Below are 18,263 nucleotides of genomic sequence, written 5' to 3'. Positions count from 1 at the left end.
GGACGTCTTGTGCATGCTTCTTTCTGATCCAGTGATTACGATTCAGTTTATTTCCAATATTATTTCTGATCCGGTTAAGCATCTGGTAATCAGACCTGGCCACTTGCATGTGGATGAATCTGTGGCGCCGGCGGAACCGGGTTCTAAAGGTTCTGCCGTATTTTAGTTGTATTGCCCCTGATTTGGCACAGACACAGTTTTAAATGAACGCTGGGCAACCCTGCATTGTGGACTTCGCTAGTAGACGTGATCAGTCGTGCTGTTGTGTGCGTTTTGTATCCATATTAAGATTGTTAAATTTTATAATCGGAGTTGTGGCTAATATGTTTCTAATCTGATATAATGTTTTTTTTTTTTTTTTTTTTTTTCCTTCCCTATTTCCTTTTCCTTTCTTTCTCTCCAGCTGGAGCTTATTACCCCGCCCAGCCGCAGTTCCAGACTCAAGTAGCCACACCTCCCGTTATTATGAACCCCACCCAACCACAGCAGGCCCCGCCTCCTCAGCAAGCCCCGCCCCAGCAGCATAAAAGGGAGCGCAAACAGGTAAGGGACAAGGTAGTTTGACAAATTATGAAATTTAGATAAAAAATTGTATTAAAATGCATGTTTTCAGATATGCTATTAAATGTACTGTATTTTTCGTGCTATTAGGCGCTCTGGATTAAAGGCGCGTTATGCGATACTAGTAAGGAACAGGGGTGTCGCCATGTTTTCTTTCTAATTCAGCAGGTCTCACCTCTGGGTGGTGTTGGGCGTGGGGGGGGGGGTAACTAAGTAAAATAAAGCTAAGCTAAGTAAACAAACCTATAATTCTAGAAAGAGAACATTTTTCTTTTAAAATCAAACGAGTGCTGATGTTAATCTGCACAGATTTCTCTCCTGAATACTGTTTATGTGGATAAGTAAAGCGCTTCCGTTTATTTACAGGAAGCTTAGATTTCCAGATTTACACTAAGGCTGGATGCAGCAGCATTAGCATTAGCAGCTAACTGCTAGTAAATTTTGCTCGACAGCAATACACTGAGGATCCTTGAGTGTTTTCCGATAAAGCCAGGGTGATCATAGCTAGCGGTTTGTTCCATGTAGCTTGTTTTAACACAGTAAATGTGCAGAATAAATTCTGATATACTATACGTACGGTTAGCAGCTAATGCTAACACTGCTCCAGCCTTAGTGCTGGAGAAACTTCATTGAAGTACAGAGTTATACAGGAGTTTCAGTGGAGTGGCTTTACTGCTCCTTAATACCTGACTGGTCAATTTTCGAAAAATTAAAAGATTTCAAATGCATCTTATAGTGAGAGAAATACGGTAAGACAAATGTAGCAAATGTTTTATTGTACAATTTCTTTACAAATGATAAAGTAAGGCAATATGGCTCATTTTATTACAACTCCTGTGCCGTTTCCCCTGCAGATAAGAATACGAGACCCTAATCAGGGAGGCCGTGACATCACAGAGGAGATCATGTCAGGTGGAAGATCTGCTTCTACGCCCACGCCACCTCAGGTGAGCTACTTGCCAATGGTTATATGTGTAAATTACTCTTATCTGCAGTGTTTAGTAGTTGTTTAAATTGTTACTCTTGTCTTCTCCAGTCTGTCGGCCCAGAGATGGGAGGTCCAGTACAAACTAACGGAGAAACCGGACCACCGTCAGCTGCTGTCGTGATACGGCCTGGTATGTACACCACTTTTTTTTTAGCAAACTGAAGCCTGAAATTTTTGCCGATTATCCTCTCTAAGTCCTTTTCTTAAGGCTTCACAGCTGTTTAGTCCCCTTAATCCCTTTGTGTCCCTTCACTGCATTGTGTGCGTTTGGGGAAAGCTCTTACTTTCACTATTAAACATATTTCTGAGTTCTAGTGTTGATGTATTTCTACCATTTGATTTAAACCAAGCAGTGTATAATTGCTCTGTTAATCTGATTGGTAGATTCATTTGGACTGTCAAGTGTGAATGCTGTCATGTGAACCCTTTTTATTGGCTGGAAAAAAATAATTTTGGAAATAACGATACTCTTAGCGATATAGAAACACTGAATTAAAAAAAATATTTAAAGAATACACTACTGCAACAAAATGAAAATTTTATTATGATATATGGCACAACCCTAACTGAGATATAAAATAAATACAAGAAATTTATCAGATTTGTAACAGAAGTCAATTATCCATACATAAGGTGCATTTTATGCGACAATAGTAACTTGTAGTAGAAACGGGTGTCATCACGTTTTCCTTATAAATTCTTCTAAATACTCTCCTCAGAACAGCAAACGAGTTAGCGCTGTGGTAATGAAGTAATGCTAATGCCGCTCCAACAGTGCTATTCGGAGTTAGCCAGGGCGATATTAGTTAGCAGTTTGTTTCATGTAGCTTATTTTAAAAGACTAAATTCTGATATACTATATGTATGGTTGGCAGCTAATGCTAATACTGCTCCAGCCTTAGTGCTGGAGAATCTTCACTGAAACTCCTGTATAACTCTGTACTTCAGTGGAGTGTCTTTACTGCTCCTTAATACCTGACTGATAGAATTCATACATAAGGAGCACCGGATTATAAGGAGCTCTGATGATTTTTGGGAAAATTAAAGGATTTTAAATGCATCTTATAGTGCGGAAGATATGGTAAATAAAATTTGGTATCACGTGTGGTAAAAGTTCTTTTTTTAAACGTTTTTATTCTTTTTTTTTTTTTTGTTTCAGACGAGCGCGTAAAGTCCGTGACTCCATCAGCCCAGACTCCTCCTCCTCCGTCTAAGACGCCAGAGCCGGCTACCGTCGCCGCCGCCGCTCCCCTCGCCGACGAGCCCAAAGCTGCTCCAGACCTCCAGCCGGCTCCGCCCGCGAGCGCCGCGGCGGTTCCCCCGGTTCCTGCGGTTCCTGCACTTCAGAGCGTCGGTTCTGACGCTGGATCTCCTTCTCCTCCTCCACCGGCCCCGGCGGACAGTCCTGCTCCTCCTGAGCCCAAACAGAGCGACATCGTCGACGCCCCCGTTCCTCCTGAAGCCCCGCCTCCGAAGGTCCAGGAGGAGGAGCCTGAGGAGCCGCCGGCTGAGGCTGTAGCCGTGGTGGAGCAGCAGAGTGCAGAGCAAACGGAAAAGAAGGCGGAGACTCCTGAGAAACCTGAAGAGAAGAAAAAGGAGGAGGAGCCACTATCAGTCAAAACAGCACAGCCTGTTCATGACTCCGCCCCTGCTCCGCCTACTGCTGACTCTCCTGCCACGCCAGCTGAGGAGGCTGCTGCTCCAGCAACCAATGGCAGCGAAGAAGCTCCTGTTGAGGCCACGCCCACTTCCGCACCTCTTAAGGTAATAGGAGTGGGCAGTCAGTGATTAACATTGTAGGAAGTAGTTAAATCTCATCTTAAATTAAAGTAGTTAAAGTAAAAAGTAATTGAGTAAAAAGTAAAGCAATTGCCTTCAAATACAATTGGGATTTATTTTTCTGATATTCTGTTGTTTTTATAACATCATTTAAAAAGATTAATCAGGTCATTTTAGGTGAAAAGACAATATTAAATTTATTATTACTAACTGTTAAGACACTTATCTATTAAATTGATTGTAAAACATTACTTATAGTACTTTTATTTACAAACAAGCAAAGTTTTGGCCTAAGATTTATTTTTAACTTATTATTACTTTTCATTAAGAGTTATTTTTTTTATTTTTTTTTATTCATTTATTTATTCTTCCCATACACTGCTGAAAAAAAAATCTTACTGTTAGAGGAAACACTAACTATAAATTAGTTATTTTGGTGTATCTTATTTAAAGTCTAGTGTTTAGTGCTTTGTGTAATGTTAGGATTTTTGTTGTCCGCAGCATCAGTTTTATGATTCGCTTTGTTTCAAAAACGAACCGATTAAATTTAGTCAACTTCATTTTTTTCATTACAAAAACAGCTATTAATATTTAGTCATTTTACTTAAATTGAATCACCAACCACGCTCTAACTCTGTACTATTTTATGCTTCTTCCTTTTCAGTATGTTTTTTAAAAAATTAATTACAAAAAGTAATTAACTTTCTTTTAGTAACAAGTAATATTTATTTAAAATTTGGAAATACTTAAGTATTTCAGTACAGATATGCAGAAAGTACAGCAACTAATTACATTTTATTTCGTTAGTGTTTAGTGGCAGTGTAACGTATGGTTCCGTGATTATTTTTTTATTAATTAATTTATTTCTTATTTATTTTATTTTAGACGGAACAGTTGGAGGCAGAGTCCTGCGCAGTGCAGGCCGAGCCGGTCCCCGTGCCCAACGGTCTCCCTCAGGACCCCGAGGAGCTGCCCGAGGAGAAGCCTGAGGCCGCTGCAGAACCCGTGGCTGAACCGGAGGCTGAAGCAGAGGCGGCCCCGGTGCAGGAGAGCGCCCCCGCTGCCCCGGAGGTGCAGGAGGAGGTGCAGCTGAAGGCAGAGGAGGTGCAGCTGAAGGCAGAGGAGGTTCCAGTTGAGGAGACGACTATGCAAAGTGAGGAAACTCTCTTAACTGTAGTTACAAAGTTATTAATATGTTGCGTCAGTCCATTAATCTGTATTTGAATGATGCAATTCTGCAGTCAAATATTTGATTTTATGGCAAGTATGGTAATTCTATTTAATTCTATTTAAAATTGATTTTAAATCTTTTTTTGTTTTAATGTTAGTCGTTGCTTGAATTAAATAGCTCAAATGTATTAAGAGTTTCTTTTCAAAGAAAAATCAAAACTATATTTTAATAATTTAGTCAGTGAATAAGTAAAGACTAAGTACTTCATAAACTACAACGCTAAATGCTTTATTGATTTACTCCTTTAAAACCAGTTTTAATGTTCAAAGTTTTTTATTTTAATTATATAAATTTGTTTAAAGACAAATCAAAACTACAGATTGTTCAGCTGAAGTTGTGCTTTTTTTGTTTTTTTTTGTTTGTTTTTTTAAATGTATCTTTTTTAATGAAAAAAGAAAAAGTAATAAATGCAAAAGATTTCAGGAACTAATAAGGAAGAAACTTGTCAATTGCTTATGTGATTATGGTTTTATTGTAATATATGTCCCAGCTCTGATCACTTAATTGTACAATTCGTATCGTTACACCGGGGTCACGATTAAATATATTTAAGTAAAATTTTAGAAAATCCCATTGCATCATGTGCATGAAATCTGAATAAAAACGTTTGTTGGTCTTCCAGTCAGAACAATGGAATACAAATACGTAGTAAAGCCCTAATATCTAGTGGGTGTAGTTTAAACATTACTCAATAAACCACTTCTGACACCAATTTTTACATCAATATGCAGCAATGCAAACACAAAGGAGGAGCTACCATCTCCTGTACTACTTTTTAATAAATGTAATGTTAAAAATCTGTATGTGTATGTTTGAAAATCGATGCAGGAATCCTGAAATGTAACATTATGATTTTCTAACTCTAACCTAAATGTTTAAGTAGATCTTAGTTTTAAGTAGTTTTTGTTAAAAGTTTGCTGTTTTCTAATCATCCCTGTGCTCATTTTCTCCGCAGCTGTTCTGTCTGTGCCAAAGAGGAAAAAGAAGTTAAAGGATCTGAATAATAAAGACGTGGGAGATGTCCTAGATGCCTTTAAAGAGGTGCGTACCTGTTCCCAGGTGTACTGCAGAGAGATGCTGAACCCCCAGGGTTGTATAGGACTGTGTGTTCTGTAGAATAATGCTAACGTCAGTGATGCTAACGCTATTAATGCTGTGTTTCTGGAACGTTCTGTTTCTGCTTCAGCCTGAGAAGAAGGAACCTGAGCCTGAATCCGTGGTGGCGCCGGTCCAGCCCGCAGAGCCCCCGGCACCGGCGCCGGCTCCTGAGGAGTCGGAGGAGACGTGGGAGGAGAAGGAGGATAAGCTGGATTCGGAGAACATAGAGCCTGATGCCACCAAAGCTGTGGAGCAGAAGTATCAGTACAAAGAAGGTGAGGAGCTTCTGGAAGTTCCAGCGTAATGTCGGTAAAAAAGTAGCGTCAGTCAGCGAAAACGGGCATTATATGCCAAAATATTAGGTATTATCTTATAAAGTAAAAATAAATTAACTCAAGCTAAAGCTGAGTTTGAAAATATATAGCTTCAAATATGTAGATCTGCATCAATTTATGTATACATGTTGATGCAGATAATCAAATTCCTGCATTGGTGCATCCCTACAATTTATGCTTCTTTCCTCTGTCAGCAAATAATCCAGCTCTGAAAAAAACATTTAGAATCGCACCTAATGTTCTGCGTTTGCTAAGGCCAGCGGTTAGCATTGTAGCTAACGTGCTCCTTCAAGGCTAAGGCTCTTTTTAGTACAGTATATATTAAGGGTGTCACGATTTCGATATTTCATCGAAATCGATCAAAATTATGTCATGGTCTCGAGCATCGAAGTCAAAAAGAGGATCGACGATCCCTCCCTCATCTTCTTAAAGAAAAACTTGAAAATATAAAAATAACAGTTGTTTTGTCTAGCCTCAAATGTTAATAGTTTTGGTACCTTAAGGAGCATCTTTCTCTCAGATAAAGTTAATAATATATCTTTATTAAAGAAAAAAGCTTCTCATTCTCAGGGACCGAAAAAGTCTTAAAGTCTTATTTTTCATGTTTAACTGTTATAGTAGGATAGAGTTCAGTTTGTTAAGGCTCTAATTGTTCTATTATTTTGTACATGACTGTTCCTGTATTTTTTTATTATTTATTTTGTTATGTTGCACATTGCTGTTTTAATAGTGCACACTGCTGCTACCAAAAAATCCACTAGATGGCATTACATATATATCTTAATTAAATTATTTAAATTTGACCATTAGTGCCTAATGTGGTGTATTACACATCACTTGTATCACTTTGCATCACTTATATCAAGCCCACCTTTTAAAATAAGATATTGTAACTTTGATGAATCAAACCAATCACTGACCATAGACTAATCTAAAACTGGCATAGGCCTCTCTGCTGTAAAAAAAAGAAAAAAGAAAATGGAGAATCGAATCGGGACCCTAAAATCGGAAATAAAATCGAATTGAGGGTTTAGAGAATCGTGACACCCCTAGTATATATTGGCATGGTAAATATTGCAATGAAATTATTGGTAATGCCCTTTAATGGCAGTGTTTTTTGCAAAAAATCAGTTTCTTGTTTCAGATCCTGGGGCTCACAAGCTTAGATTTCCTGTGTTTTTAGCGTGGTTGACAGCCACGGTTAGCAGTGCTTGGCGCTAGTAAATGCCGCCTGACGGCGCTATACTGGGAAACCCTGAGTGTTCAGGTAACCGAGGCCGCTAGCGGTTCGTCTTGGGTAGCTTGTTTTAACACGCTGCACACTCAGAAGAATACAGTGCATTATACTTTCCTCTGAATCGTGAAAGAGCTAGCACTTAGAGCGGTTAGCAGCTAATGCTAATACTGCTTCAGCCTTGGTGGTGGAGAAACTTTACTGAATCTCCTGTATAACTCTGTGCTTCAGTAAAATGTGGCTTTACTGCTCCTCTTAGAGTTTATACATAAGGAGCACTGGATTAAAAGGAGCTCTAATGATTTTTGGGCAAATTAAAGGATTTTAAGTGCATCTTTTTGTGCCAAAAAATGCGGTCATGTTGTTTAATGATCCTAAATTTCCACTTTCCTCTTTTTTCACCTGCAGAGCATTGGAAGCCCATCGATCCGGAGGAGAAGAAGCGGTACGACCGGGAGTTCCTGCTGCGCTTCCAGTTCATCAGCGCCAGCATGAACAAACCCGAGGGCCTGCCGCACATCTCCGACGTCGTGCTGGACAAGGTCAGGACTGCGTCAGCTACTGTATGTAGAAACTCAACTAATAAACAATAATAAACCTTTTTTATTAGCTAAATGATTGCATGTGTTCCTTTTTATATAGTTTTGATGTTTGCTATAGTAATCTACTGTGTAGACCATCCTTATTTCAACTCCATACAGTTTAAACTGTTTCACCATCCTTTGTTTTTACCGCTGTGCCATAGTGTTGGGATGTTATTGTATAAAAGCTGTTCATGATTGTCTTTTTCTGTACAGGCGAATAAAACCCCCTTGAGACCCATAGACCCCAGCCGGTTGATGAACTGCGGACCAGACTTCACGCCTTCATTCGCTAACCTGGGCCGACAGCCTTCTGGAGGAGGACGAGGACCAGTAAGTTACGCTTTATATACTTTTAAGAGATATGTATCTGACTTATTAACCTACAGTATCTGTGTGAATTCGATTGGGAGCTTTAGTAATAGTAGTTACAAATTTTGTTGTCGCTGATTCTTAAAAGTACAATACATTTCAGAATTATCATTATCATACCCAAATTAAAAATTCCTTAATGCTGGTGATTTTATAGGCCTCTAGTCTACAATTGAAATTGGCAAGTTAATGTTTTATAATATAACATATTTAATATAAGATTTGAGAGGTCGAGGCGTGCCTCGATTTAATCCTTTCGATTAAATGTTATATAATAAAACACGAACTTGCCAATGGCAATTGTAGACTAGAGGGATATAAAGTCCCCAGCATTGAGATCTTTGGAATTTGAGGATAAGTAGATGTAAATGTAGATGAGGCATTTTTTCAATAAGTTATTTATTAATGGTGGTATTTGTTCCTCCCTTGCAGCCCCCCGGTCCACGCCGCTCTCAGCAGGGTCCTCGTAAAGAACCCCGTAAGATCATCGCCACAGTCTCGCTGAACGATGACATCCAGCTGAACAAGGCAGAGAAGGCGTGGAAGCCGACGGTGAAGAAGAGCCGAGGTGGTGGGCGCGGTGCCGGGGCCGGTGCTGGCGCTGGAGCCGGTGGCGGTAGCGGTAGCGGTGCTGCCGCGGAGGAGGAGGACGACCCAGAGGTGCTGAAGACCAATGAGCTCTTCCGGCGCGTTCGCAGTGTCCTGAACAAGCTGACCCCGCAGATGTTCCAGCAGCTGATGAAGCAGGTGACGGAGCTGACCATCGACACGGAGGAGAGACTGAAGGGAGTGATCGACCTGATCTTCGAGAAAGCCATCTCAGAACCCAACTTCTCTGTAGCTTACGCCAACATGTGCCGCTGCCTTATGGGGGTGAGTCACGTCTGTCTTTGTATACCTGTCTCTCTCTAAATCTCTTCATCTGTCTCTTGATCTCTTTTATATCTTGAAAGGTCTCTGTTTTTGGTCTTGAGGGGTCTCTCGATCTGTAATGGCTTTCACGAGTGCGCTCTCTTGAGGCATCTCTCGACCTCGAAGTGACTCGATCTTGAGGAGTCTCTCGATCTCTCTTGGGCAGTCTCTTGCCACGAGTTCGAGTCTCGCCTCAAGGACATCTCTTGAGCGGTCTCTTGACCTCGAGGCGTCTCTTGAGGCGAGTCTCGACCTTGAGGCGTCCCTTAAGCCGTCTCTTGACCTCAAGGCGCCTGTTGAGCCATCTCTCAGTCTCAAGCGACCTTCTTGAGTGTGCTCTCTTGAGCGGTCTCTGGAACTCGAGGCGTCCCTTGAGCGGTCTCTGGAACTCGAGGCGTCCCTTGAGCGGTCTCTGGAACTCGAGGCGTCCCTTGAGCGGTCTCTGGAACTCGAGGCGTCCCTTGAGCCGTCTCTGGAACTCGAGGCGTCCCTTGAGCGGTCTCTGGAACTCGAGGCGTCCCTTGAGCCGTCTCTGGAACTCGAGGCGTCCCTTGAGCCGTCTCTGGAACTCGAGGCGTCCCTTGAGCCGTCTCTGGAACTCGAGGCGTCCCTTGAGCCGTCTCTGGAACTCGAGGCGTCCCTTGAGCCGTCTCTGGAACTCGAGGCGTCCCTTGAGCCGTCTCTGGAACTCGAGGCGTCCCTTGAGCCGTCTCTGGAACTCGAGGCGTCCCTTGAGCCGTCTCTGGAACTCGAGGCGTCCCTTGAGCCGTCTCTGGAACTCGAGGCGTCCCTTGAGCCGTCTCTGGAACTCGAGGCGTCCCTTGAGCCGTCTCTGGAACTCGAGGCGTCCCTTGAGCCGTCTCTGGAACTCGAGGCGTCCCTTGAGCCGTCTCTGGAACTCGAGGCGTCCCTTGAGCCGTCTCTGGAACTCGAGGCGTCCCTTGAGCCGTCTCTGGAACTCGAGGCGTCCCTTGAGCCGTCTCTGGAACTCGAGGCGTCCCTTGAGCCGTCTCTGGAACTCGAGGCGTCCCTTGAGCCGTCTCTGGAACTCGAGGCGTCCCTTGAGCCGTCTCTGGAACTCGAGGCGTCCCTTGAGCCGTCTCTGGAACTCGAGGCGTCCCTTGAGCCGTCTCTGGAACTCGAGGCGTCCCTTGAGCCGTCTCTGGAACTCGAGGCGTCCCTTGAGCCGTCTCTGGAACTCGAGGCGTCCCTTGAGCCGTCTCTGGAACTCGAGGCGTCCCTTGAGCCGTCTCTGGAACTCGAGGCGTCCCTTGAGCCGTCTCTGGAACTCGAGGCGTCCCTTGAGCCGTCTCTGGAACTCGAGGCGTCCCTTGAGCCGTCTCTGGAACTCGAGGCGTCCCTTGAGCCGTCTCTGGAACTCGAGGCGTCCCTTGAGCCGTCTCTGGAACTCGAGGCGTCCCTTGAGCCGTCTCTGGAACTCGAGGCGTCCCTTGAGCCGTCTCTGGAACTCGAGGCGTCCCTTGAGCCGTCTCTGGAACTCGAGGCGTCCCTTGAGCCGTCTCTGGAACTCGTGGCGTCCCTTGAGCCGTCTCTGGAACTCGTGGCGTCCCTTGAGCCGTCTCTGGAACTCGTGGCGTCCCTTGAGCCGTCTCTGGAACTCGTGGCGTCCCTTGAGCCGTCTCTGGAACTCGAGGCGTCCCTTGAGCCGTCTCTCGAACTCGAGGCGTCCCTTGAGCCGTCTCTCGAACTCGAGGCGTCTGTTGATCCGTCTCTCGAACTCGAGGCGTCTCTTGATCCGTCTCTCGAACTCGAGGCGTCTCTTTATCAGTCTCTATCTTGAGAGGCCTTTTTGAGTGCGCTCTTTTGAGTCGGCTCTTGACCTCTAGGTGTCTCTTGAGCCTTCTTTTGAACTCGAGGTGTCCTCTTGAGCCGTCTCTTGACCTTTGAGCTGTCTATCAACCTCAATGCGTCTCTCGACCTTGGACGATCTTTGTCCATGTCTTTCGGTTTCTGTAGTCCTTGTTTCTTTCTTTCTTTCTTTCTTTCTCTGTGTGTAAGTTCAATTTTATGATTCATTTAATCGAGTTGGTGTAAGCTAAAGCAGTTGCGTGTGTGTTGCTCCACTGATGACCTCTATTATGTGCCACGTGTCTGGGCCACTGATCTGCACTGATGGGAATGAGGAACTGAGGAGCAGTGTGTGTAATTTTAAGTTTATGGTAGAATGACTGTGTAAAGCTGTGTACTGTAATGAGTAAATACTGACATGCTAGTACTGACTGGTCAAACCAATCCAGCAGCACATCATCTCAACATTCTGATTGGTTGAACTAGGGAAAATTGTGCACTTTGGCTTCCAATTTCCCTTGCTTACCAACTGTTGAACCAACATTATTATTGCTGCTGCTTCAGACTTTCATGAGATCATGAAATCACAAATGCAAACCTACAAAAAGGGCTTTTATTTATAAATGCCTGGTATCTGCGTCAGGATTGCACTGAGGCACACAGGTACTTCATGACTGAGCAGTATTCTCACGGTGTTATGTTAAGTTAAATCCACATGGGGAGACAGACAAAGCCACAGTAGATAAGCTACTGTTACTATCCTAGTCCTGTACAGCTCTTTCTTTAGCAGATATATAAATATTTAATTTGTTTTTCCCCCCCATCCAGCTGAAAGTCCCCACCTCAGATAAACCGGGAGTCACTGTGAATTTCCGCAAACTGCTGCTGAACCGCTGCCAGAAGGAGTTTGAGAAGGACAAGGACGACGATGAGATCTTCGAGCAGAAGCAGAAGGAGCTGGATGCTGCCAAGGAGGTACAAAGATTTCCTATTGGGGGGGTGATTTGAAAGAGATTCGTAGGGTTTTTATTGATTTAGAAGACGTTCTGTTTAATATGTTGGATTTTTTTTATTTATATTTGCTTGTCTTGTCAACTTTAGTTGTGGGTGACCCTCATTTACATAGACCAAGCATTTACACTATAAAAAAGGATTGAAGACATTACATAAGTTAGAAATAGGACAAAAAAGAAATACAAATTTAAAGATTAATACATTTAATATAGAATAATTTTAAACATATATTTTATAGTGTCTCAAAATTAGAGTATTATATCATAAAACCAATTGGCGCTTTTGGTAAGCAGTGTGGGCAGTGTGCCAAGTCCTGCTGGAAAATGAAAGTCGCATCTCCATAAAAGTTGGCTACTGGTGTTGTTCCACTGTATTATATTATCAAGTCCAAAGTCAGTGCAGTTTTATGCTTCCCTCTGCTGAAAAACAACTTTTATGGAGATGCGGATTTCATTTTCCAGCAGGACTTGGCACACTGCCAAACGTACCAATTAGTCTTATATCAGCAATAAAAAAAAATAAATGCTTGAAATGGATCACTCTGTGTGTAATATCTATTTAATGAGTTTCACATTTTAAACTGAATTACTGAAATTAAGTATTTTATATTAAATGGTTGTAAAAGGAAATGATGAGAGAAAATCTGAATTCTAAGAAATGCTGTGGGAGGTGTTGTATCTGGTGATCTCCTGAAACTGACCCCTGCTGTTTTTTCCTGCAGGGCGAGGAGCGTCAGCGGCTGAAGGACGAGCTGGAGGAGGCGAAGGATACAGCCCGGCGCAGATCGCTAGGAAACATCAAATTCATCGGTGAACTCTTCAAACTGAAGATGCTGACGGAGCCCATCATGCACGACTGCATCGTCAAGCTGCTGAAGAACCACGACGAGGAGAGTCTGGAGTGTCTCTGCAGGCTGCTGTCCACCATCGGCAAGGACCTCGACTTCGAGAAGGCCAAGGTAGGGTTATACGTTCCACTATAATAAATATTGGTACTTTTAGCAGTGTGCACAATGTGCCAAATCCTGCTGGAAAATGAAATCTTCAGCTCCACTCTTCCTCCAGACTATGGTCCCTTGAATTTCTAATGAAATGCAAAATTTATTGATGGTCAGTGATTGTTTTCACTGACAACTTTTGTGGAGATGCGGATTTCATTTTCCAGCAGGACTTGGCACACTGCTATATACGAGTGTGTCAGTATAATTATACGAGTTTCACATTTTTAACTTAATTACTGAAATAAAATAACTTTTAAATGCACTAGTATTTATATAATAAGTAATTCCAATGATTTAAAAACTGCATTTTTTTTTTTAATTCTATTTAAAATAACTTATGCAACTTTAATAAATAAACGTGTGATTTTGTGTACACAGCCTCGTATGGATCAGTATTTCAACCAGATGGAGAAAATCATAAAGGAAAGAAAAACCTCCTCCAGGATTCGCTTCATGCTCCAGGACGTTCTGGACCTCAGACGGGTAAATAATTCACTTTTTGTTGTCTTAAGTTTTTCTTGTTTTTGTTCATTTTTCAGATTATAGTAATCATAATATACTAGTTTTTGTGTTTGTGAGAACTTGGCAATGCGATATGCATCTTAAAACATTGGTTATGACTCATATTATACAAAATATTGCAGTATATTACAATTGTTTCAATAATAAAAAAAAAAAGTTTATTTTTTATCTGATTAGAGTAAAACATCGCTATCTAGTAGAAGAGTCTTAAACACAAGACTGCACAACACTAAATAAACCACTTCTGACACCAATCTGTACTAATCTAAGCTATTAAATAAAGATGAATATGGTGTTTTTTATATATCAATACAATATCACCAGTATTTCTCAATCAATATTATCCCCACAATGTTAGTTATGTTGTAGCTGAGAATTTACAGTATAAAATTTTTTTGGGTAGTGTGGGCAGCATGCCAAGTCCTGCTGGCAAATGAAATCCGCGTCTTTCACATTTTGGACTGAATTTCTGAAATAAAGTAACTTTTCGCTTATTACAATTTTTTAAGGTTTGTTTGTGTGTGTGTGTGTGTGTGTGTGTGTGTGTGTGTGTGTGTGTGTGTGAAATCTAAATAAAATGGCCATTTAAAACAAAAAATGCACGCAAGTAAAAATTTTATATAAAATGAGGAAAAATTATTGTGAACGTAGATGATAGAATAAGAATGATAAATGATAAAATAAATAATAATAAACTAATATATTATCAAAATAAAAATGATTTACATAAAAATAAAAAGTACAAATGTTAAAAATAGTAAAAAGTATAAACTGAGTTAAAACAGAACACAACACTAAATGCACCACTTCTGACACCAATCTTAGCTTATCTAAACTAATCTAAGCTATCAAAGATGAATCCTGTGTTCTTTATACATCAGTACAGTATCACAGTACTTCAATATTTTCAATATTTTCTCACACTGCTAGCTCTATTATATTGTGTTCTTTAGCACTCTGTGTAAATGTGTGGCCCCTCCCCTTTTTTGTTCTTGTCCAATAGAACTCCTGGGTTCCGAGGAGAGGCGATCAGGGTCCAAAAACCATCGATCAGATCCACAAGGAGGCGGAGCTTGAGGAGCACAGAGAGCAGATCAAGGTCCAGCAGCAGCTGCTGTCCAAGAAGGACTCGACTCAGGGCCGCGGCGGGGTCCGAGGGCCACACTCGTCCGGCGGCGGTGGCGGCGGCGGTGGTGGCGGCGGCAGGAGCCAGCCACAGGACGAGGGCTGGAACACCGTTCCCATCACCACCAAGAGCAGACCCATCGACACCAGCCGCCTCAGCAAGATCACCAAGGTACCACCTGCTGTTTGTATTGACCTGTACAGGGTTCATACGCTCATGAAAAACCTGGAAAAGTCATGGAAATTGAAAATAGCAATTTCCAGACCTGGATAAGTTGGAAAAGTCATGGAGATTTAGTCTACAAATCTTTGTGTTTCAGTTTATCGATTAGTTAATTCATTATTGTCCATGACTGCACTGTTTTAAAAACTGTGTAGTCTTAAAAATTTGCCTTGAAGGCATGGAAAAGTCTTGAAAAAAAATCATAAAATTTATTAGTTAAAGTGTATAAACACTGCTTCTATGACATCTCATGACCTTTGGCCAGTCCCGTCACTTTTGGCGTGTCCCATGCAATATAAAAAAAAACACTGCACTGACTTGTAGAATATGTGAGTGGTGTCTCATGCATTGAATGTGTGGATGTAGTTACTATATTTCTGCCAAAATCACGTTATTAACTTCAGTGTATAGTCGGTCCCCTATACTACCGTATTTATCGCACTATAAGTTGAGCTTAAAATACTTTAATTTTCCCAAAAATCGACAGTGTGCCTTTTAATCCAGTGTGTCTTATGTATGAATTTTTAGTCATGCAGTTTTTATTCTGGAGTTTCAGTTTAGCTTTCCGACACTGGTGCTGAAATAGCATTAGCATTAGCCGCTATCCGCGCTCGCTATTTCCCCGTACAAAGGTGAGAATTATCGGCCTGTAGCCTGCTCCTAACCCCAGCTAGCACTGCTGGAGCAGCATTAGCATTAACTGCTAACTGTGCTCGCTATTTCCCTGTTTAAAAGGGAGTATTATCGGCCTCTAGGCTGCTGCTAACCTCGTTAGAACTTTGGTAATCTAAGCTTACTCTAAATAAATGGAAACCCTTTACTCACCCAAATAAACAGTTTTTAGGAAAGAAATTTGTGTAGATTAACATCCAGCACTTTAACTTCATAAAAAAAGATTTTATTTTAAAGTTTTTTTCCCCCAGAAGTTCCTTGTACTGTCTCTTAAAATGCGCCCTATAATCCAGTGCGTGTTATGTATGAAAATGGACAAGAAAATAGACGTTCATTAATGGTGCACCTTATAGTGCGAAAAATACGGTAACTTCAGTGTATAGTCGCTCCCCTTAAATATTACTAGTGTGCATGCAATTGGGATACAGCCTTACTTAACAGTGAATTATGCTGTAATTTAGTAATTTTTGTCTGGAAAGATGCAAAGTTCTGTCCCCTACATTTGATTTGTTTATTCAGGTTTGAATGTTTTAGTGATTTTTAGTCATTTTTATAGATTTTTAGTGATTTTTTATCCTGTTTTTCTGTTGCAGCCTGGTGCACTGGACTTTAATAACCAGCTACTTGCCCCCGGAGGAAAGGGAACATGGGGCAGCTGGGGTAAAGGCAGCTCTGGAGGTTCTGGAGCCAAACCCAGTGCAGAACAAGGTACGAGTTTCCTCACATACTCTCACACTAACTTAATTTTTATTTATTTATTTATATATTTTTTACATATCTCTCGAATCTGAGCTGTTTTAATGTTTAATGTGTAAATGCTATAATGGAGATTAGTACACCTTTACATATAGAAGCTGCAAATTAAATTATTTTAATATTTTACACTTCATTATCATTGTTTCTTTATTTGAAAGTGTTTAATATAAAAGCTGCAAGTAAGATTAAAGAGGGCTGCTTACTGTTACTATTGAAATTCATTTAATCCTAATTGTTACAAATATTTAAAAAATTAAAGTTAAATTGAATCTGTATCTATCTAACTATAATATATAGAAATCATAAAATTTAAGTTTAGGAAAACACCTTTTTTTTTTTTTTTTTTTTTTAAATCAAACATTTTATATCATCCAAACCTTTTGTTTCGTTTTCGGTTGTCTAGTTTTTATAACTACCGTATTTTTCAGACTATAATACTGGATTATAAGGCGCCATTAGTAAGGAACAGGAGTGTTCCAAAGTTTTCCTTCTAATTCAGCAGGTCTCAGACCTTTTTAAAGTTAAGTTAAGTAAACAAAACTGTAATTCTTGAAAAAAAAAAAAAGATTTTAGATGAGTTAGACAAGTTAAACAAGTGCTGGATATTAATCTACACAGATTAGATTTCCAGATTTTGCACTAAAGCTGGAGCATTAGCATTAGCGGCTAACCGCTTCTTAATACCTGACTCGTAGAATTCATACATAAGCACTGATGATTTTGGGGAAAGTTAAAGGATTTTAAGTGCGTCTTATAGTTTAAAAAATACAAGGCAAGTTTATTTATATAGCACCTTTCATACACAACGGTCATTCAAAGTGCTTTACAAATTAGAAAATACACGGAGAAATCAAATAAAAAAAACATGTAAAAGATTAACAGTAAAAATGGAAATAAAAACTAAAATAAGAATAAAGCATGATTGATTAAAACATGATTAAAACAAAGAGAATTAAATTAAAAACATGTAAAAGAACAACAAGGAATTAATAAGAATAAAGCATGAATAAAACATAATATAAAAGTGCCGTTACAGAATAAAAGTGGGCAGAGCTGCAGTGTTTTAAGCTGAGCTAAAGGCCTGATCAAACATGTAGGTTTTCAGTCTGGATTTAAACATGTTTAGTGTTGGAGCTCTTCTAATGCTCTCTGTTAACTGGTTCCATTTAAGAGCAGCGTAGCAGCTAAACGCTAAACGCTGCCTCTCCGTGTTTAGTTTTTACTTTAGGCGGCTCTAACTGACCCGTTCCTGATGATCTGAGAGTTCTGCTCGGCTCATACTGCTGGAGCACATCAGATAAATATGCTGGTCCTGCACCATTAACACATTTATACACCAGTAACAGTACCTTAAAGTCTATTCTGTAACAGACTGGTATCCAGTGTAGGGATTTAAGGATGGGGGTGATGTGCTCCCTTCTTTTACTCCTAGTCAGAACTCTGGCTGCTGAATTCTGAATCAGCTGAAGCTGTTTGATGGTCTTTTTTGGGAGTCCAGTTAGGAGTCCATTACAGTAATCAATCCTACTAGAAATAAAGGCGTGGATGAGTTTCTCCAGGTCTGATTTAGACAGAAAATCTCTGATCTTATTGATGTTCTTGAGGTGATAAAATGCTGATTTGGTGACGGCTTTGACGTGACTGTTAAAAGTGAGATCAGAGTCCATTTGTACACCAAGATTACGCACTAGTTCTTTAGATTTCAGGCTTTTTGAATCCAGATAGGCAGCTAGTCTGTGCCTCTCATTACTATTCCCAAATAAAATAATCTGTTTTATCTTTATTTAATTGCAGAAAGTTAAAGTTAAAATACAGTATTTTAATATTTAAGAATTTGGTGCTGGTTCCTGTAGCTGAACTGATATAATTAAGTGGAGTAAAGAATAAACAGGTGGCTTCTTTACCTTCAAAAAGGGTTTATCACCTACACCTGTAGCTCATATACTAATAAAGTCCTGTGAGGGGTTAATGTAGTGGAAATCAGTACTGTAACTTAAGCACAGTGATTTTCTGATTAGTAGGTTTTCATATTGTATGGCCAAATCAAGGTG

At 40.7% G+C, this 18,263-nt stretch overlaps 1 protein-coding gene and 1 non-coding gene across 12 annotated transcripts in view; both read left to right on the top strand.

Annotated features, from left to right (window-relative positions):
• The window catches only part of eif4g1a (eukaryotic translation initiation factor 4 gamma, 1a), a 53,736-nt gene that overhangs the window by 18,999 nt on the left and 16,474 nt on the right, over nt 1–18,263 (top strand). For 9 of the 11 annotated variants that reach the window (XM_049476734.1, XM_022668367.2, XM_049476733.1 and 6 more), the window contains 15 exons: nt 404–543; nt 1,416–1,508; nt 1,598–1,679; nt 2,709–3,313; nt 4,214–4,481; nt 5,515–5,600; nt 5,746–5,932; nt 7,635–7,789; nt 8,024–8,140; nt 8,612–9,052; nt 11,729–11,875; nt 12,636–12,872; nt 13,293–13,397; nt 14,440–14,733; nt 16,050–16,164. In XM_049476734.1, the coding sequence (XP_049332691.1) occupies nt 404–543; nt 1,416–1,508; nt 1,598–1,679; nt 2,709–3,313; nt 4,214–4,481; nt 5,515–5,600; nt 5,746–5,932; nt 7,635–7,789; nt 8,024–8,140; nt 8,612–9,052; nt 11,729–11,875; nt 12,636–12,872; nt 13,293–13,397; nt 14,440–14,733; nt 16,050–16,164 (3,072 nt within the window). The remainder of the gene's footprint in view (nt 1–403; nt 544–1,415; nt 1,509–1,597; nt 1,680–2,708; nt 3,314–4,213; nt 4,482–5,514; nt 5,601–5,745; nt 5,933–7,634; nt 7,790–8,023; nt 8,141–8,611; nt 9,053–11,728; nt 11,876–12,635; nt 12,873–13,292; nt 13,398–14,439; nt 14,734–16,049; nt 16,165–18,263) is intronic. The other 2 variants (XM_049476735.1, XM_049476729.1) reach the window with 1 other exon arrangement.
• Nucleotides 11,171–11,246, top strand: LOC125802099 (small nucleolar RNA SNORD66). The gene has a single exon (XR_007439057.1). It is a non-coding gene; the product is annotated as a small nucleolar RNA SNORD66 (small nucleolar RNA).

Source organism: Astyanax mexicanus, chromosome 4 (assembly GCF_023375975.1).
Source record: "Astyanax mexicanus isolate ESR-SI-001 chromosome 4, AstMex3_surface, whole genome shotgun sequence".
NCBI classification, from domain to species: Eukaryota; Metazoa; Chordata; class Actinopteri; order Characiformes; family Acestrorhamphidae; genus Astyanax; species Astyanax mexicanus.
This window is presented reverse-complemented; position numbering and strand designations above follow the sequence as displayed.